Genomic DNA, 21,420 nt, shown 5'->3' with positions numbered 1-21,420 from the left:
ATTAATTGAGATGTTCGAGAAGTTCTTCTGGACCCAGATCTACCCCTAGAACTGCAAACTTCCTCAGAGCAGAGGCTGATGGGAAGTCAGAGCCATAGGCCACGTGCACTAGCTGCCACTGGGCCACAGCAGCAACGGGCTCGCTAGCAAGTCCATCAGCAACACTTTTCTCCCCACAAAACCCTTACACTCCGGGGCGCCCTGGGGGCTCAGTTGGTTGAGCGTCCGACTTCGACTCAGGTCATGATCTCACGGTTCATGGGTTCGAGCCCTGCATTGGGCTCTGTGCTGATAGCTCAGAGCCTGGAGCCTGCTTCAGATTCTGGGTCTCTTTTCTCTCTGCCCCTCCCCTGTTCATGCTCTGTCTCTCTCTTTCTCAAAAATAAATAAAAACATTAAAAAAAATTTTTTAAAAAACCTCTTATACTCCTACTGAACCAAAAGCCAGCAGTGGCGCAAATACCCACAAGGGGTCTTCACAGGGTCAGTCATCCTGCAGTTCTCGCCATGGGGTGGGGGCCAAGGCTAAAGCCTGTCAAGTGTGGTTCTCCACACTCTGACTAGATCACGGATTTCCAGCAAACACTGGGCAGTGCTACAGGAGAAGCCGTTCCCAGGCAGGGAGAGGGGACAGCACCGGCGAGGGCACATAGAACAAAGCCAAGTCTTCCTGACCTCTGGCTTCATCTTTCAGTCGCTGAACAGATTCCAGAAGATTCTCCTTCTCATCAAGTTCACTCTCCAGGAAGGCATTTCTTTCAATGGCTTGATTCAAACGCTGCTCAAAGTCTTCCAGAGACATGATTGTGGCCCTGGTAAGAGAAAAGCAAAGCTGTCCCAGAGAGCACACGGTGGCGTCCATTTGGTGCCTACAGACCCTGGGGATGGCAAAGGTCAGACGCAAAGAGCATGAGTCCCACCCACAGGCACTGCCTGGACACCACAGACCTGAGCAAGCATCTTCACTTCTGGGACCCAGGCCCTTCCCCCACAGAGTGAGACTCATCCTAGCTCCTGAGGGACACAAAGCTGTCCTGAGGATTAAATGAGAAATGTCCAGGGACACCTGGGTGGCTCCGTTGGTTAAGCGTCCAACTTCGGCTCATGTCATGATCCTGTGGTCTGTGAGTTCAAGTCCTGTGTTGGGTTCTGTGCTGACAGCTCAGAGGCTAGAACCTGCTTCAGATTCTGCGTCTCCCTCTCTCTCTCTGCCCCTCCCCTGCTCAAGGTCTGTCTGTCTCTCACTCGAAAATAAACATTAAAAAAAAAATGTCCATATAACACTTAACAACGAGCCAGCGCCTTATTTACGACAATGTATAGGGTTCAAATGCCAAGAGTAGTAAAGTCCATCTTCTCCTGGAGACTCACCATGCGAATCAGTATTCAGAATATCCTACCAAAATAAAACTGCTGTTTTTAAGGTTTTTTTAATTTTTTAATTTTTTTTTTTTTTTAAAGAGAGAGTGCAAGCAAGGGAAAGGGACAGAGGGAAAGAGAGAGAATCCCAAGCAGGGTCCACACTCAGCACAGAGCCCAACACAGGGCTCCATTCCATGACTCTGCAATTACTGCCTGAGCCAAAATCAAGAGCCACACGCTCAACCGACTGAGACACCCGGGCGCCCCAAGGTTTTTTATATATAAAACTTCAGAATTCAAGAACTTTATTCATTCTATAATAATGAATGGGGCTTCATCTGTACCTCATCTGATGTGAACAACCAAATACTCAGCATTTGGCAGAAATGTGAATTCAGTGCCTCTTTCATTAAAAAATATATATACACATAAATAAGTGTAAAAGAAAACAAAACACACACAGGCTAATTGCTTTATAAACCCTGGAGTGCAGCAGGCCCTTCTTCTGTGACTTCTGAACTGGAATACAGAGCGATCAAGTAACTTGACAGTAACCTAAACAACAGACAGAGCTGGAAGACAAGGGACAAATTCTAAATACTTTATTTATTTTTTTAATGTTTTATTCATTCTTGATACAGAGAGAGACAGAGCATGAGAGGGGGAGGGGCAGAGAGAGAAGGAGACACAGAACTGGAAGCAGCTCCAGGCTCTGAGCTAGCTGTCAGCACAGAGCCTGACGCGGGGCTCGAACTAACACTTTCTTTTTTTAAATGTTTATTTTTGAGAGAGAGACAGAAGGGGACGGAGCATGAGCAGGGGAAGGACAGAAAAAGAGAGAGAGAGAGAGAGAGAGAGAGAGAGAGACAGACAGAATCTGAAGCAGACTCCGTCCAGGCTCTGAGCGGTCAGCACAGAGCCCGATGCAGGGCTCAACCTCTTGAACCATGAGATCATGACTTGAGCCGAAGCTGGATGCTTCACTGACCTAGCCACCCAGGCGCCCCTAAATATTTTCAATTCACATCACAAATATATTAAAAACTCTCCTAGAAATGGAAAACAACCAGCAACTCAAGTTAAAAAAAAAAAAAGGCAAAGTTCACAGAAATAGAAATAAAAATAGTTCTTAAATATATGAAAAGGAACCGATGTCACGCATAATTCCGAAACGTGTCCACTGGTCACTGACGAGACTCGGAGAAATCGGAAGCTGGAAAACCACTCTGTCGGGGAAGCTGTGTGGAAAAGAGGGCTGACACACACTGTCGCTGGGGATGTGAAGCGAGACAACTATAGAGAGAGAAAATGGGCAGCAACTATCAGAATCACGTACGCCTCTATCCCTTGACCCTGCAACATCCCTTCTGGGGATTTAATTCTCCAGATAGACATCTGTGCGGGCAGTGTTGATCACTCATCGGACAGTGCTGATCACTGCACAGGAATGCAAATGTAGGAGCTGTCCATCCACAGGGCACTGGACAAATAAATTATTATGTATTCAGCAATACCAACCATACAATAGGATATTATGCACTTGGGGGGAAGAAAGAACAAAGAATGCTCTGTGTCCCGATACAGAAAGATCTCCAGGATCTACTGTTCTGTGAAAGAAGATGTACACCAGTGTGTATAGGATGCTGCCAGGGAGGAGGGCAGGGATAATACCAATTTCTAATTTGATTTGCCTGAATTTGCATAAAACACTCTACCCTTTGTATATTATTTTCAAGCCACATGAATGTACTATCTTCATGGAAGACTGCTTACTGGTCCCAATCTTCCCTCCCTTCCTGCAGCCACATCCTTGCCACGGCCTGTGAGTGGAATGTCCTTTTGCAGCTCTTGACTTGGGCCACGTGACTGGCTTTGATCAAAGAAATATGGGTGAATTTTGCATCTTTGTGAGTTTTTTGCCTACAGCTCCAGTGATAGAAATCCACCACCACATGGGAGTTCCAAATTCTCTTCCCACATCTCTGGCTAGCCCCAGGACCACGCATGTGCATAGCATACTTGTAGCAGCCGGCTCATGCTAAAACAGTCCCACGGGGATGCTTGGGTGGCTCGGTCAGTGGAGCATCTGACTTTGCCTCAAGTCATGATTTCATGGTTCACAGGTTCAAGCCCCTCATCAGGCTCTCTGCTGTCTGCATAGAGCCCACTTCAGATCCTCTTCCTCCCCCCTGCCCCTCCCCTGCTCTCATGGATGGTCTCAAAATAAATAAATAAATAAGTAAGTAAATAAATAAATAAATAAATAAGAATAAAAAGAATAAAAACAGATTTTAGCTACTGGTCATAAGGGTGAAAAGAGTGGAGTATTAGTCCAACCTAGTTAACAGACCAAAAAATAAAAAAAACCAAACACAGAACCCAGAGTTCCTGCAACACATCATCCATAATGACCAGATTTCAAAATTACTCAACATGTGAAGACCAAAAAAAAAAAAAAGACCCCAAACTCAGGAGAAAATGCAAGCAGTGGAAATCAGGAAATCAGCATTCAGGTAACCTGCATATTAGAATTTGGAAAAAAAAAAAAAAAAAACGCAAAGACTTTAGCTATTGTAGCTATGCTCAAGGATATAAAGAGAAGCCACAGTAGAGAAATGGAAATTATTCTTTTTTTGTAAAGGAAATTCTAGAACCAAAAATATAATCTGTAAAAACACTACTGGAATTGGCTTATCAGTAGACTGAAGAGAAAGATGCAGTGAACTTGAAACTAGATCAATAGAAATTATCCAGTTTGAAGAACCAAAAGAAAAAATATTAGAGGAAAAATAAAGAAACAAAAGGACCAGAGCCTCAGAGACCTGTGTGCATGTATAGTTGGGGTCCCAGGACAGAAGAAGATCTCTGAGAAATCATGACCAAAGTTAAAGTTGTCAAAAGAGAAACTTGCAGACTAAAGAAGCCCAGGATAAATACACAAAGGGGTGCCTGGCTGGCTTGGTCAAAGAACATCCAACTCCTGATCTCAGGCTCGTTGGTTGGGTATAGAGAATTACTTAAGAAAATTAAAAAAAAAATTCTGGTTAAATCCAACACTTAAAATAAAGATACACGTATATAAAACTCAGGCACATCATAATCAAACTGCTGCAAACAAAAAAATTAAGAGAAAAATCTGAGAGCAGCCAGGAAAAAAAACCACATTATATACTTTGGAGTGACCAAATGACCACTAACTTCTGACCTGAAGCAAGGAAAACAGAAGACAGTAAAAGAAGAACCCAATGAAAGAAAATGTAAAAACAACTGTGTACATCCAGTGGACACGACCTTCAAGAATGAAGGCAGGGGAGCCTGGGGGACTCAGTCAGTTAAGCATCCGACTTCGGCTCAGGTCATGATCTCATGGTTCATGAATTCAAGCCCTGCTTGGGATTCTCTCTCCTTTTCTCTCCCTACTCTCTATCTGTCTAAAATAAATAAATAATCTTATAAAAAGAAAAAGAGGGAAGGCAAAAGAAACTTTGAGATAAACTAAAACAAGGAGACCTTATTGTCGGCAGACTCTTGCTATAAGAAATCCTAAGGGAAGTTCTTCAAGCAGAAGGGATACCAGAGGGAAACCCAGATCCTCAGGAAGGAATGAACCCGAAATGGTATATATGTGGATAAATATAAAAGGCTACCTTTTTACTCTCTTAATTTCTTTAAAATATACTTGGCTTTTTAGGGGCGCCTGGGTGGCTCAGTTAGTTAAGCGTCCGACTTTGGCTCAGGTCCTATCTTGTGATCTTTGAGTTCAAGCCCTGCATCGGGCTCTGTGCTGACAGCTTTGAGCCTACAACCTGCTTCAGATTCTGTGTCTCCCTCTCTCTCTGCCCCTCCCCTGCTCATGCTCGCTCGCTCACTCTCTCTCTCTCTCAAAAATAAACAAACATTAAAATAATGTTTTTAAATAAAACACACTTGGGCTTTTAAAACAAAAATGATAGCCACGTATTGCAAAATCTACAGCATTTGTAGGCTCAATAGTACTACAAGTAAAGCCTAAAATCCAAGGGTGATAAAAATCAAGCTGTAAGGTTGCAAGGCGGTTGCATTTACGTGAGTGCTTCAGTGACTATAGTGACATGTATGTCGTGGTCCTGCAGCAAGTGCCACAAAGTCATGCAGAGGTCTGTGAGGGGCAAAGCTTCCCCTTACGAAGAGTATGGGTCACGTGAACGTATATGCAATCTGCCCAAACTGATGGGAATTTAGGCTTACAATCTGTGCATGCCACTGCATACAGATTATACCTCATTTTTAAAGTGTTCCCGTTAAAAAAAAGTGGGGGCCCTGGCACAGAGTAGTTATTCAGTAAATGTTAGTTATTATTGGTAGCATTCTGCTCAACCACAGAATGTTAGTTTATGAAATACTGTTCTTTGGGGGTGCCCAGGTGGCTCAGTCGGCTAAGCGTCTGGCTTCGGCTTGGGTCATGATCTCACGGTTCGTTTTCAAGCCCCGCAGCAGGCATGGAGGCCCCTGAAGGATCTCCTGTCCCCCTCTGGCTACCCCTCCTCCGCTCACCCTCTCTTAAAAATAAACATTTACAAAGAAATACTGTTCTTTGAACATGCTTACCTCAGTGCAGTAATTAGTACATGTTTATCATTCTGCCTAGAATGTTCTCACGTCATACTCTTCCCCCTGGTCTTAGCCTAACTGCCACTTCCATTGGGAAGCCTTGTCTAACATCCCTCACCAACGGCCAAACTTAGGTATCCGGTCACGTGCCCTCCTTGCACCTTGGACTTGCAGCACTAACTGCGGTAATTAAGTTGCACTTTTTTGTGCACTGTCCGTTTCCTAAAAGGTCCTGTTGGCTTGGCTTGGGTCATGGCTGAATCTTCTATATTCAACATGGTACTTGGTACCCAGGTGCTGGGAGCCAAGGGCAGAGAGGTAAGACTCCCAAACCTGTTTTCTCCTTCCTGACATACCGTTTTGCTCTTTCCAAGTCGTCGTTTGCTTGCTCCAGCTCCCTGATGTATTTCTGAAGTTGATCCTTAATTGCTTTGGTCTGGGCGAGGTCGTCCTCCAAGGCTGAGATCTGCCGGTAGCCTTCGGAGTGTTGCGTTTCAAACTTGTCCTGCAGGTCAGAAGAGACACGGAGTGTGTGGTTTAAGATTTCTGGTAATCTATGTTTATCTCCCCTCCCTGGCAGTGCCTTAGAATACGGAGAATTACTCCTGGATTATGCACACTCCTGTTGTAATGAGGGCTGTTGTTTTCAACTTGTGAGCATCCATCCATTCCTCCCCGTGGGCATACCCCATCAGAGCCCTGATTCCTTTAAGGGATTTACCCCCCCCCCCCCCCACCGCCCTTAGTATAGGATCTTTATGGGAACAGTCTTCATATCACTCTAAGGAGGCTACAGACATCCTCGCGGCCACCCACCACCGCCCAGGGTACAAGCCTAACCTCAGTCAGCAGAACCTTCTCTCCACAGACATAGACTCTGAAGCAAGGAAGGGCAGATGGTGAGAACAGGGGCCACCACCCAGAGCTGTTAGGTACCACGTACTTCCTGCCTCCCAGCCCACGAGCACCTGGCACCCCGCCCCCTCCCAAACTTGATCCCTGCAGCCACTGGGTAAGAAGCCCCAACAATCTTCAAAGCAATCGTTTTGCTCAAGGCATCCACACAGCCACAGAAAACCACATGAATGTCTCCAAGCATTGTCCACAGGGCCATACCAATCCACTCCATGTGACGTCCCCAGATCACATAGCAGGAATCACCATGGCTTTGGTTGCTGGTGCCTCGTAATAAGAGCAGAAAACCATGTACTTCATTTGATAACTGTTCTAACTTTGTGATCCAGGACACTCCCCCTGTAGTATGTGGGGGATTAGAAGGGATTTGGGGACCTTTCAGGGAAGAAGGGAAAGAAGGAAGGAAGGGAGGGAGGAAACGAAGGAAGGAAGGGAAGGAGGAAGCAAATAAAAAAAAAAAATCCCACAACCTGTTGCTAATCACCACAAGTAGCTTAGTGTGATTTGACCAAGGCTTTCCAAGGAAGGGGATAATCAAATGACTTAATGACCTGTTGCTGTCCAATTGGCAAAAGCTAACATTTACTGCATGCTCACTGTGGGCCAGCCTGTGGGCTCAGGACTGTGCTTATGTTGCCTCACTAAATGTCATTTCAGAGATGTGAATGGAGACTACTTCATTAGCCCAAAGTCAACTGGTAGCAAATGCCTGAGCCTAGATCCAATCTGATCCACTGGGGCTTGTGCTTTTCCTTTCTTTTTTTTAAATGTTTAATTATTTTTAAGTGAGAGAAAGAGAGCATGAGCGGGTAGGACCCAAGAGAGAGGGAGTCAAAGAATCTGAAGCAAGCTCTAGGCTCTAGCTGTCAGCAAAGAGCCCAACATAGGGTTGAACTCACCAACTGCAAGATCACACCTGAGCCAAAGTCAGATGCTTAACCAACTGAGCCATCCAGGCAACCCAGGGCTTGTGTTTTAAAACAACTGTGCTAGGGGCACCTGGGTAGGTCAGTCGGTTGAGCATCCCACTTCAGCTCAGTCATCATCTCATGGTCCGTGGGTTCGAGCCCCATGTCCAGCTCTGCGCTGACAGCTTGTAGCCTGCTATGGATTCTGTGTCTTCCCCTCTCTCTCCCTCCCCTGCTCACACACTCTCTCAAGATAGTAAACAATTTTTAAAAATTAAGAAAAAACAACTGTGCTCAAGTGCCCTCAACCATTTCATTACAGGTCACATGGGTACTGTCCACACATGCACGTTCACACACACACGTACACACACACTCTGCTCTGGCTCCTCTCTCAAGTGACCTTCCTTCACCAAACACCCTTACTGCCTTCCCTTCATCTACACACAGAAGAAAACACTTCCCAAAGGATAGGCCCAAAGTCGAACCAGAAAGTCTGAACAGTAAACCCTTCTTCTTCACTCAACGGAGTCAACAAAGGCGTTGCTAGAATGACATAATGGTGCCTTGGCCACAGAGGCATGGCGGGAGCCCTGTGAAAGGCGAGCTCCCACAGAACAAGCAGATTATTTACAGGGTAGGGGCAGGGAGGGCATTCCACATCCTCACGCTGTTCGGTCCCCTCGGATACTCTGTTTCCTGGCCGGTGCCCTGTTTCCTGGCCGCAGCAGAGGAAGCAGTGCAGGAGGGGCAGACAGAGCCCCGACGCCTCACACCCTTTCTTTGGGTGCATCTCCAAATAAACCAGGAAGGCGTGGGATCCTAGGTCATTAACCTCAATTCAAACACAGGTTCAAGAAAAAGCGGTTAACGGGCTCCTCCACCAGCATTCAGATTCAAATGATATCCTTTGAACTTGGCGGACATGAAAAGCTGTTGCTAAATGTTGCGCTTTCATTTGGGGCTAATTATTGGAAGCCGTCAGCTGATGGCAGGCATCAACAGATGCTCTGTTTGATCCCTTACAGGCCTTTTCATTCAACTTGTGATGAATAGCCAGTTGGCAAGGAGCCTGACACAGCTGAATACATTCCCCTTAGGTGATGGACAAATATTTGCTGGTGGCAGTTATTTATTTATTTCTTAAAGTAATCTCTACACCCAACGTGGGGTTCGAAGTCACAACTCCAAGATCAAGAGTCGCATGCTCAGGGTGCTTGGGGGGCTCAGTCAGTTAAGCGTCTGACTCAGTTTCCGCTCTGGTTGTGATCTCATGGTTGAGTTCAAGCCCCACATTGGGCTTTGTGCTGACAGTGCAGAGCCTGATCTCTCTCTCTCTCTCTCTCTCTCTCTCTCAAAAATAAATAAGAAAAAAAAAAAGTCACACGCTCTACCGACTGAGCCAGCCAGATGCCCCAAGGCAGGTACGCTTTCTCCAAGCTCTATATCTTCTCCTGCTCTATGCCCCTTGCCTCATGCACCTGTCATGCGGCTGTCATAAAAAGGTCTTCTGCAGGTTCAAGGGCTCAGTCCTGAAGCAATTACTTCACGGTTGCTCAGTGTTGGTCTGCCTTCGTGGAGGGCCTCATTCCCCCTCCCAACTATCATTTATATCGCTGCCTGATCTTCCTTCCATTTACCTTCCCATCCCTGGGCCCGCTTCGGGTTAAGAGCTATCATCCAACTCAGCGCCCATGGCAGGGGTCAAATACTCATGCCTGTAGGGGTCAGGCTGTTATGAGTTGTGTGGGCCAGGTGTAGGGATAAAGCAAGGGACACTCGTCCCTCAGTGTCAGAGGCAGAGGTGGGGGACAGTAGTGGGGACTGGGAGGGACTGGTGACCACACCACCACTACTGGCTTTTTGCTGGTGTGAAAGAATGCAGGCCTGGTATGGCCCAATCTGCGGATCCTCAAAGGAAGTCAGAAACCCAGACTTTTAGAGGAAGCTGCACAACCTTGAATACTGGTGTCAAATATTTAAAAACATGAAAGATCTAAGTTTTACTATCAAAGGTATGAACTATAAACAAAACCTCAACCCTACTTAACAAGAGCACACTGAAGTATTTACAGCAAAGTAAACAGATGTCTGTAAATTTTTTTTTTTAATGTTTTTATTTTTGAGAGAGAGAGAGAGACAGAGTGCAAACAGGGGAGGGGCAGAGAAAGAAGGAGACGTAGAATCTGAACCAGGCTCCAGGCTCTGAGCTGTTGGCACAGAGCCTGACGCAGGGCTCAAACTCACAAACCATGAGATCGTGACCTGAGCTGAAGTCGGACACTCAGCGGACTGAGCCACCCAGGCGCCCCTGCAAGTCACTTTGAAATTCATCAGAAAAGTAGACTGATGGATGGATAGATAGGTAATATAAAATCATGTACAATGAAGGTTACTGGTAGAGCCTAGGTGGTGGATACACCTACAGGTACGCACTGGGAAATTCCTTCCACCTGGCTGGGTGCTTGGAAGCTTTCGTAACATGTTGAATAAAAAACCACGGGGGCGCCTGGGTAGCTCAGTCAGTTAAGCGTCCGGCTTCAGCTCGGGTCATGATCTCACGGTTCGTGGGTTTGGGCCCCACGTCGGGCTCTGTGCTGGTGGCTAGCTCAGAGCCTGGAGCCTGCTTCAGATTCTATGTCTCCCATTCTCTCTGACCCTCCCCAGCTCATGCTGTCTCTGTCTCTCAAAAATAAATTTTAAAAATATTTAAAAAAAATAAAAAAAAATAACCACGGAAGGCTAAGCAAAACACATGCGTGTGCCAGATAGATGTGTAGCTGGCCAGCTGGGGTCTGCGGTCCACAGTGTAAAAGCCTGCATTCTGCCTCTCAGCTTCTGAGAACTTGGGGGTCTTTCCTCTGCCTCTGCCCACCCCTCACTCCCCAATCCATTTGTTGGCCCCTCTTTTCCCCATGCACTAATAAAGCCAGGATTCCCAGGTCTGCGTGACATCCGTACTTGTCAGTGTCTGTGCAACGTCCAGAGTCACTCATGAACCCCCTCTGCCCCAATCTGCTGGCCACACCCACACCCCCTCTCACCTTCAAACCCAGCTCAGATCCCTCCCTGCACCTCTGTGACGCTATCTCCATCGCATACAGACTTTTCTCTCTGAAGGCTCTCTCGGTCAGTACTGTGTAACCGACCATCTTTGTCCTAAGTGCTCTGTGGGATTAGCTTTGTCTTCCCCACAAAGCTTCCGGAAGGCTGGAACAGCTCTCCTTCCACTATCCACACCTCCCCTGGCAGCTCACCAAAATTTACATGGGGAGCTTTAAACAAACAAACAAAAATATGGGGCGCCTGAGTGGCTCAGTCAGTTAAGCATCTGACTTGGGCTCAGATCATGATCTCACGGTTCATGGGTTCGAGCCCCACATCGGGCCCTGTGCTGACAGCAAGCTCAGAGCCTGGAGCAGGTCTTCAGATTCTGCTTCTCCCTCTCTCTTTGACCCTCCCCTGCTCATGTGGTGTCTCTCTCTCTCTCTCTCTCTCTCAAAAATAAATAAAACATTTTAAAAAAATTAAAAAAGAAGACATGCAGACATGCCTGTGTACCTAGCCACAGACTGACTGAGACCAGGAGCCTCATGGTAGGGGGGGCGAGGGGGGGTTCAGGCCTGATACTTAGGAAGCGTGCCGGGTGACCCTGCCTGGCAGCGAGGGCTGATGGCTGCAGTCTCCAGGCCACGGCGTTAGAGATTATCCACTAAGCCCTACAGAAGGTCCAAAAGGTAGTCTTCACCCTTTAGACCACTGGCTTTCCAGATACGTGGCTACGTCTGATTATATTTTTAGGTGTCGTAACCTGGGGAAGAAAGAGCCACTGACATCCACTGGGTGGAGATCAGAGATGCTGTTAAACATCCTACACTGTGGGGTGCCTGGTGGCTCAGTTGGTAAAGTGTGAGACTCTTGATTTTAGCTCAGGCCCTGATCTCACTGTCATGGGATCAAGCCCTGCATCTGTGCCGACGGTGTGGGGCCTGCTTGGGATTCTCTCTCTCCCTCTTTCTGCCCCTTCCCTGTTCTCTCTCTCAAAATAAATAAATTTGGAAGGGAAAAAAAAGCCCATGGGGTGCCTGGGTGGCTCAGTCAGTTAAGCAGTCATGATCTTGCAGTTCATGGGTTCAAGCCCCACACTGGGCTCTGTGCAGACAGCTCAGAGCCTAGAGCCTGTTTTGGAGTTTGTGGCTTCCTTTCTCCCTGCCCCTCCCCTGCCCCTGCTCACATTGTCTCTCTCTCTCAAAAATAAACATTAAAAAAATTTTTTTAATTTAAATAAATATGCATCATCTACTTTGGCAAAAAAATAAATAAAATAAAAATATTTATATTAAACATAAATGTCAACAGCTGGGTGGGGGCTACCATACCTCCAAACCTTGTATAACATCATGACCAGAAAATCTGGTGACAGGCCACACTCTAAAACCGTCGTCTTTCGCACGCTGTGGGACTATGGCAGACACCCAAGAACGGGCCATGGGGACAGATGTGTCACTTGCTCCCACAGATCTCCTCCCATCAAGGGCAAACAAGAGTTCAACCACCACATCCTCCCAGCAGGCCTAGGGGCGGGAGCGAGCCCCTCGCACTGCAGGGCTCCGGGTCCAGGCACACACCCGGAAGCCTGCCTACACCTGCTGCCTATTTTCTCTCACCTTGATGGTTTCCAACTCCAGGCGAAGGCGATTATTTTCGGACAGGAGGTCCCTGTTCCTGGTTTCAATCTGCTGCAGCTGCGTCTCCAGCTCGGCTTCATATTCACGGCTCCCCTCCTGGAACTCTCGGAGCTCCTCCTGCGTGTTCTCTGCCCTAGAAAATTCCCAGGCTGTCAGGGGGTCGCGGATTGAGCGCGTACGGCTGCTGAGGGTTATGCATGGATCAGCTCTCTTTATTCAACGGCCTTCTGAGGTGGACACGATCAGCAGCCTCACTTCACAGGTAACGTAAGGCTGAGACCAGTCATGTGACTTGGCGCAAGGTGTGAACCCAGGCCTGCACCCAGGTGTGCCCGGCTCCAAAGTCAATTCATTCTTCACTCATTCATTCAACATATTGTTTTTTAACTCAGCATATAGTAAATATTCGTGGGACTGGACATCCTCTGCAGGTTTAGTTTTAAGTGAAAACTGGACCTAGGTGCTCACTTTTCCCACCTCACACACCCAATTCCAGCTGTTTAATCCTTAAAAGTCAAAGCTTTTTTTTTTTTTTAATAAATGTTAAGCCAGAATTATCTCTAGGTCAAATCAAAAATAAGGAAATTTGGGGCACCTGGTGGCTCAGTTGGTTAAGTGTCCAACTTGGGCTCAGGTCATGATCTCACATTGGTGGGTTCGAGCCCCCCATCGGGCTCTGTGCTGACAGCTCAGAGCCTGGAGCCTGCTTCGGATTCTGTGTCTCCCTCTCCCTCTGCCCCTCCCCTACTTTCTCTCTCAAATGTAAATAAACATTAAAAAAAATTTTTTTTAATAAGGAAATTGGAGCGACTAGAGTAAGACCTCCACACGAAGAGTGTTAAGAGTCCATGAGAAATAAAAGGAAGCAATGCTGAACAGTCTCCTCCCAAATTCGGGCATCGAGCCACTACTTTCGAATTTAAAATCTGCAACAACGCTATTTGTTAGACACAGGGAGAAGTTCGTTCCTCACACACGGCGGCGGCTGACCAGCTAAGGCGTCCGGAACGGACCGAGCCCCGCAGGAAAATCAGCTGGGAAGGAGCACGAGCAGTTTGCTTAGGACCAAAGGGTTGGTGCTCACATCCCAGGGCCGCTCCTTACTGGCTGTGTGGCCTTGGTGGACAAGTTACTTGCCTTCCCTGAGGGTCAGTTTCCTCATCTGTAAAATGGGGGGACAACTGTTTCCTCACGGGGCTGTTTGGAGATATAACAGAGAGAATGTGTCAAGTCCTTTGTAGCGCTTGTCGCCTAAGAGGCCCCCAAATTGAGGGCTGCTGCCCCGGTGATGGGGAGAATAAGCAAGGTGGCCTTAGGAAGACTGACCTCTGCTTGTAGGTCATAGCCAGATCTTTCCAGTAGCTTGCTTCTTCCTCCTCAGAGCTGAACGTCTTTCCCGAGTCCTCCATTGTGGAAACAGAGGAAGGGGTCACTCTTCTTGGGGCATGTTGTCTAGAAGAGAAAAGCTTTGTAATTATTCCCATATCTGGTTCAAGAGCGGATCTTTATAATTCTTTTTAATGTTTGTTTATTTTTGAGAGAGAAAGCAAGCGAGCGAGCATGGGGGAGGAGCAGAGAGAGAAGGAGACACACAGAATCTGAAGCAGGCTCCAGGCTCTGAGCTGTCAGCACAGAGCCTGACACGGGGCTCGAACTCACTAGCCATGAGATCACGACCTGAGCCGAAGCTGGAGGCTTACCCCAATAGCTGATCTTTAATGGGAAAAAACAAAAAAACAAAAAAACAACAACTCCTGAATTTTCTGTTGGGCTAAATGATAAAACAGTGCCAAAACTTGACACCCAAGCCAGACAAAATCCAGCCCACCCACAGGAAATATTCCACAAATAGATAAAACTACCAGAATTGTATTTATTTCATTCGAGGAGGGGCGAGGGGAAAAGAAGGAGATGAGGACCTCTCCAGGGTTCTAGTTCAGATACCCGGTGCCACCACCATCCCCGTCACCAGAGATAAGGAATAAGAGGAGAATAGGGAGCCCAGTTTGGGACGTTTCTGGTTTGAGAAGCCTGTGAAACATCGAGAAGCAACAGTCGATCTGAGACTCGGGGGTGAACGCTGGGCTGATACAAATTTAAGAGTCCTGAGCCTGTAGCTGCTTCTTTATCCTGTGAGGAGCTGCCAGAGAACCTAGGGAGGACTATTTATGGAACTCTGAGGAATGCCAACGTTTGCCTGGTAGGCGAAGAAAGAAACAGCAATCGAAGGTGACAGAGGAGAAGCAAAAAGGCAAGAACCAGACAGTGAGCAGTCCGGGGAGCAGATCAGGTCAAGGCTGAAGAAGGGAATGTTCCACAGGATCCACAATGCAACAGAGACGATAAGGACTGGAAGGTGTCCAAGAGACGTCGCAAAAGAAATGTCCGTCACCGGTGACGTGGCCAAGAGTGGTTTCCGCACTGTGGAGGAGGGAGGGGCAATAAACTGGGCGGAGTTACCAGGAGGTACAGAAGAGGAAGTCGAGGGAATTTTGGAGAAGTGGGTTTAAGAGGAACGGGAGGGGAGCTGGAGGGCCCCCGGTGGGAACGGGGCCCCCGCTCTGAGGACTTGGAGACATCCAGGATAGGCTGGGGACAGATCTTCCTGAACCGCCGTCCGGTCACAGATCCCCTTGATGACAGAGCCTCTCCTTGTAACGGCTTATTCTTCAAACTTACTTAAGGCTCTGAACTTGTCAAAAAGCTCATCAGGAATCCGAATGAGAGGTCTCCAAGGTCCCTTCCTACCCTCAAGGGAGCTTACAGCCTGGTGTGTGTCCTTAAAGGACCAAAGAATGAATGCAACCCCTCTCTCTGCAAGACACAGCGAGCTGTGTTTTTGAGTACAAATATGAATCATTCAGCTAAACATGTTAGTGTTGACATGGACAAAATTTCCAATTTCTGGATCCCTGATTAAAAAAAAAATCAAACAATTATACTTCTATTGGAGTGCAGCACATACTGCTAAGTATATTTAATACCAATATTCACAACTGCTTCCTCATCTCTCTCTAATCCAGGGACAGCATGCCATGTTCCCCACCCCCACCCCCTCTTGGGGAACAGAGTTTCTCTGAAAGCTTGATGGAAGCCCAGAAGCTGGATAGAACAGAAAGCTCTTCATTCGTTGGTTTTTGGGTTTTGTTTTGTTTTTTTCCAGTCCATCATTTTTCCTTTCATATTTCTGGAACAACACCTTTATCTTGGAGACACCAACCCTACACTCATTCCAGAGTGATTCAGATGTACTAGACTGACATCAGCATCAGCATCCAGGAGGAGGCACAGGATGGGATGGATGCCTCCAGCAGGGTAACTGGCCCCGAGGGGGCCTAATCTATGCTGAGCCAATGACAGGGGTGGGCCTAACCCAAACTGAGTCAATGACAGGGATGGGCCTAACCCAAGCAGGGCCAATCAGTGTCTAGGCCCAGGGCTTTTGCAGAGCCATCAAGATAGACACTCTTTGGGGGCGCCTGGGTGGCTCAGTCGGTTAAGCATCCAACTTTGGCTCAGGTCATGATATCACAATCTGTGGGTTCAAGTTCTGCATCGGGCTCTGTGCTGACAGATCAGAGCCTGCTTCAGATTCTGTGTCACCCTCTCTCTCTCTGCCCCTCCCCCACTTGCTCTCTGTCTCTCAAAATAAAGACAGAAAAAAACTTTTTTTAATTAAAAAAAAGAAACACACTCTTTGGGAGTGTTAACTAACCTTATTGTGATAATCAGCTGCAACAGGGGCACCTGGGTGGCTCAGTGGGTTAAGCATCCGACTCTTGGTTTTGGCTCAGGTCATGATCTCATGGTTGGTGGTTTTGAGCCTTGAGTTGAGCTTCACACTAACAGTACGGAGCCTGTCTAGGATTCTCTCTTTCTCCATCTTTCTCTCTCAAAATAAACAAACTTAAAAAAACAAAAACAAACCCCAAACCAAACCATCATGCTCTGTACCTTAAACTAACACAATGTTAGGTGTCAATTATATCTCCATAAAGCTGGGAGAAAAAAAGAAACTCTTTCCACTAGAGTGAGGCGGTAGGAAGTAGGCCTGGAGTTGTCCCTGCTCAGTCCTCCATCACAAGGGAGGAGTCCGCCAGAGAATGAAGCCAAAGCAGAGGCAAGCCAAGGCAAGGGGTGGCGACACTGGGCCCCGATGAGATCATTCGAACACCTGGATCCAGTCACACCTGATGTAAGGGTATGACAGATAACCAACTCCCTTTCTTGAATATACCAGTTAGGGCTGGATTGCTTTCACAAGACCCCTAATGAAGGCTAGGTAGCCAAAGATCTCCTTCGCGGAGAGTAAAAAGGATAGAGCAGCTAGAGTGTAAGTAACAGAAATTAACAGGTCTGGTCTGGTAGGTCTGGTAGGTACTCCCTGCTGGAGCCTTAAGCTCTAACAAGCCTAGGTCTCATCTAATACCACGTCACCAAACCAGTGCCCACAGTGTCAAAAGCCCATGTGACTGAGTACTGTGTGACCACTGATTATCTTATTGAGGACAGTCTCGAATGCATGGCATTCAGGATTCTGTGTAATAGGGTGAGAAAGTGAGGGATAAGGAACAATGGATTTAGACTGACTTTTCCTGCCGTTTGGAAAAATATCATGTCCAATATTCAGTGTACTTAGTCCTTGCCTACTTCTCTAAACATTCTCTACCCCAGACCGCCATCATTAGTTTATGTTCAAGCCACACTGCTTTCTTTCTGTTCCTTGAACAGACCAAGCTTGCTCCCACCTCAGGGCCTTTGCCCTTGCTGTTCTCTGCCTGGAATGCCTCTCCCTCAGATCTATGCCCAGGTGTCCTTGTCATTCAGATCGAACTGAAACGACTCACCCCAAGAGACCTTATTTTAATATCCCACCTAATACCCCCTCCAGCCCTTCTCTCCTGTATTAATCTCTGCCTTATTTCACCATTTTGAGTTTTGTTTTTGTTCATCTTCCCCCACTGGAATGTCAGTTGTTGAGCTCAGGGGCCTTCTCTGTCTTGCTTTTTTATTCCAATGCCTGGAACAGTGCCTGGCACACACCAGACACTCAATAATTGCTTGCGAAATGATGCTGGCAGGAAGGGGACGTCAGGTTAAGGAAACGCAGGAGGCCAGAAAGCTCCGACGACTAGTTTATAGTTGACATCTGTCCATCTCTACGACACTTGTTAGTATGGGGAAAGCCCCCCCCCCCCCCGCAGCACCTGAGTGGCGTCTTGTTCGTGGGAGGGGCTGGGGAAGATACCACATCAGAAACCACCCCCCCAGGTTAAGTGAGGAGTATAACCTCCATCCTGCATCCTTATGACAGAGGAGTTTAGGAAAAAAAAGCTTCCTAAAACACTTACCCTGGCAAGTGAGGACTAAAACTGAATCCTCAGGAAAGAAAGGACTTTGAGATGTTTTAAGAAGCCCTTCCACTGCAAGAGAGGCTCTAATAACAGCCATGCTGATGGGAAAGCTCTGGGTTTGTTTTTTTAATGTTTTATTTCTTTTTTAGAGAGAGACAGAGCCTCAACAGGGGAGGGGCAGAGAGAGAGGGTGACACAGAATCTGAAGCAGGCTCCAGGCTCTGAGCTGTCAGCAGAGCCCGACGCGGGGCTCGAACCCCACAACTGCAAGATCATAACCTGAGGCGAAGTCAGCCAGCCGTTCAAACCAACTGAGCCCCCAGGTACCGGTCTTCAGGGTGGGGGCGGGGACCACTAAGCAGAGACCCGAGCTCCTGTCAGAGCCTGCAAAATCTGTAACTAATTCAACTCACGGACCAAAGCCACAGGCCTGGCATTTTAACCAGAAACCCCGGCACTGCAACAGCAATCCTTCGGGAAGAGGAAAAATATGTTCTAGACAAAGAAGTAACAGCCAAACTTCACTTTGCTGTGCAATAGCAACCTAAAAATGTGTGCTTTTGGAAACGTCTCACAGTTCTAATGTGCATCACTCTGCCACAGGGAGCAGGGAAGAGGACTCGGAAAGATTTCCTTCCCCCGGCACGATTTCCTGAACTGTATCACCAGCTTCTCGGAGCCGTGTGCTGGGCGTCTAGTGAGTTATCTTCAACTTTATCCTCTTTAAGCCGTTCGACTGCAAGAGTAAGCAAGACAGTCACTTGGGTTCTTAGAAGGAGCTGGAGCAGAGACACGGCACACCTTGGCTGTCTCTGCAGGTGCGAGCGAATGGCAGAGGCACCCCAAACCCAAGTGCAACTTGGGAGAGGGAGTTATCTTTGAATCCAAGTTCCAGATCTCCTTGGGGTTGCAGAGAGACTAATCAGAGGTCAGAATCACCCCTTTCACCTGGCCCTCAGTCTTTTAAAAGGTACTGTGACAAGCAGGTGTTAACGCGGGGTCTCAGTATATACAATTCTGTAGTCACTATCTTAAAAAACGAGAGTGCTGCCGTCATTTCTTTCTTTTGCGGGCATTCTGCCTCCTGGCTTGTGCTCCGAACATGCCATCATGCCACCGTGTCCCAGCAGCTCTGTGGACAAACCTAATGGGCCCCTCAAACATACATGTGACAGCATCCACGGAGGAAAAAGCTGGGAGCAAGAAGCTCAAAAACCATATATTCCCTACTTGGCATACCTTACATCTATTCTTTCTACACATGTGACTGCAAGCTTTAAAAAAAAAAAAAAAAGCTTTCCACGATTAGACTTAACAGAAAAGACTGAAAACACACTGGACACACACACACCTTTGATTTCAAAACCCTGGAAAACACAAAGCACACTCCCTTGGCTCTCCTACTCAGCAAAGCAAGCCAGCACAGCTGGTCAGGGGCAAAACACATGTCTAAACTATCAAGAATGAGCTCACCACCCTTCTCCACCCCGACCTCAATCTTTCCCAATCCAAACACACTGAAGGGCCGAAGGGAAAGGCAGGGAGGCAAAGACACTGCCATAGCTTCTGGGGGGGTGACGCAGGCTCTGCGTGTCGCAGAAGTGGTATCACTCCTGCAACACCAGTCAAGAGTCAGCAAGTTGGGCTTCTGTCTCTGCGCTTTCAGAGTCTATAATGATCTTCCTACAAGAAGACTTAGACAGGCATGCAAGGACATACACACAAGGTTCACGCCATGACCCACTGATGTGGAAAATTGGAGACCCTTAACCGTCAACAGGGGACGGCCTGAAAAATCACGCAGTTGTTAAGAATCGTCCGGGCTAATATGGAAGAAAGTTCTTGCTATGTGAAGAAAGGGTCCCAATTTTGTTTGTAAATGTAGCTTGCTCTCTCTGCATACAGGAAGAGAAAAGGGTCGGAAGCGAGTACCAGATGGGGGTAAATAAGGCACAGAGATCAGAGCTTGTGCCTGACACGCTACCAGATACCCTGATTTTTACAGTAAGCATATATTGCCTCTGGGAAAAAAAATAGAACGGCTATTGTTCTAGGATAATTTTATTCTATTGACTCAACATGCCTGCTGTGGCTTCTCTCATCCCTTCTCAAACGTTTCCAAACACCTACTAAGTGCCAGGCGCTGCTGGGACGGGCAGAGACAAAGCACCCATGTCAGTACTAGGTGCAAACACAGCACTAGCTGCCGACACAAACCTTCTGTATGCAGGCCCACTCATGTTAGGAAATTATCTCCTAAGGTAAGCAGTAAGTGTAATCTCCCTGGGCTCCCACATTCTAACGCAAAAGAACACACTTTGGAAACAAAAATAACAGCCTAACAGAATAAACCAAGTTAAGAAACTAATATCCGAAGCAAGAGGATAAAATATGCCAATCAGAGGTCTCTGAGACGTTGGGGATCTAATCCTACACGAGGGACACCCGAAGAGGAAAGACTTAAATTTCAATCCTGATTGAATACCAGGGTGGTGGTGGGGTCAGATAAGTGGCTCTGGGAGTCACGGAGATCTAGCTGCTCTTCGAAGCACCCTCCCTGTGTCCTAAAATGCCATCCTATCCAAGGATACAGAGACAAAACTAGCATAGAATATGACAAATCTCTAAGTTAAAAGGGGCCTGGAGGCTAAAAGTAGAAAGAGGCACGACCTGGTAACAAACCCTGGACAAAGAAATCAGGGAAGCTCAGATCCTGAGGAGGCAGAGACCCTTAGATGACTGGAGAAGATAAGGTGGCTTCCCAAGGTGATGGCGGGATTTCCCATGACCTCGGAGAGGCAGGTAAGCCCCACTACCGCATTCAAACTGTAGAATAAGCGTTTTCATCCTTTATCCAATCCTTCCCCAAAGTGCTGTCAGGGGAAATCTGAACCTTCCCGCAGTAGAGATCTGAGAAACGCAGAGGGAAGGAGGCTGTTCCAAACACGCTCCCCAAGGCAGGGAGATGCCAAGGAGGGGGGAGGTTTTGGAAAGGGGCCTGCAAGGAGGGTGGAAGTAGCACGGGGCAGTGGACGAGAAGTGGGGGGCGGTGCGGGAGGGAAGAGAAAGAGGGAGAGTTTGGGGCAGCAGGAAGAAAGGAGGTGTTGGGGGGTAGGCCGACTGAGAGGAGGCCGAAAACAGAAAAGCGAGAATAGGAGAGTCCAAGAGGGCAGCCTAAGGTGGGGGTGGGAGGAGGGTTGGAGGGCAGAGGATTCGGGCAACCGGGGCTGGGGACGAGGAGGACAGAAGGCCTGAGAAGGGCAGCAGGTCGGAGCCAGGACAGCGCTAGAAGAGAAAGAAAGTTGGCAGAGGCGAGGAGCTGGGCGCCGAGGACGCAAGGGTGGGAAGGCACAAAGTTAGCAAAGGAGGCTCCAGAGAGCGGGACTTCTGAGCCCAGGGTCCGGGACCCGCGGAGGGAGGGTGGCCGGGAAGCGACGCGCAAGCAAGGGGCGCGGCAGGTTCCCTGCAAAGCGGCTCCGAAGAGTCCCGAGAGCGCGGCAGACGCCAGGGCAGGCTTAAGAGTTTCCCGACGGTGGCGGCGGCGACGGCCCCCACCCCAGGCCACCGCCGCCCCCAACTTACCCGGGCTTGGTCCGCAAGGAC

At 47.9% G+C, this 21,420-nt stretch overlaps 1 protein-coding gene across 11 annotated transcripts in view; it reads right to left on the bottom strand.

Moving 5' to 3' along the window:
• NDE1 (nudE neurodevelopment protein 1) overlaps positions 1 to 21,414 on the bottom strand; it is a 44,193-nt gene extending 22,779 nt beyond the window's left edge. For 9 of the 11 annotated variants that reach the window (XR_003912222.1, XR_003912225.1, XR_003912226.1 and 6 more), the window contains exons 1-6: positions 21,400 to 21,414; positions 13,790 to 13,915; positions 13,601 to 13,660; positions 12,443 to 12,596; positions 6,309 to 6,457; positions 676 to 812 (exon numbers count right to left, since the gene is read on the bottom strand). Coding sequence is in view for 4 of the 11 variants with exons in the window: in XM_029948926.1 (XP_029804786.1) it covers positions 676 to 812; positions 6,309 to 6,457; positions 12,443 to 12,596; positions 13,601 to 13,660; positions 13,790 to 13,872 (583 nt within the window). In the remaining 7 variants the exon portion in view is untranslated. Of the gene's footprint in view, positions 1 to 675; positions 813 to 6,308; positions 6,458 to 12,442; positions 12,597 to 13,600; positions 13,661 to 13,789; positions 13,916 to 16,178; positions 16,198 to 21,399 lie in introns of those variants that run through there. The other 2 variants (XM_029948927.1, XM_029948928.1) reach the window with 2 other exon arrangements.
• Positions 21,415 to 21,420: the final 6 nt, after the last annotated feature.

This window comes from Suricata suricatta, chromosome 8 (assembly GCF_006229205.1).
Source record: "Suricata suricatta isolate VVHF042 chromosome 8, meerkat_22Aug2017_6uvM2_HiC, whole genome shotgun sequence".
In the NCBI taxonomy this organism is placed as follows: domain Eukaryota; kingdom Metazoa; phylum Chordata; class Mammalia; order Carnivora; family Herpestidae; genus Suricata; species Suricata suricatta.
Note: the sequence above shows the minus strand (reverse complement) of the source record. Positions and strands in the feature narration are given on the sequence as shown.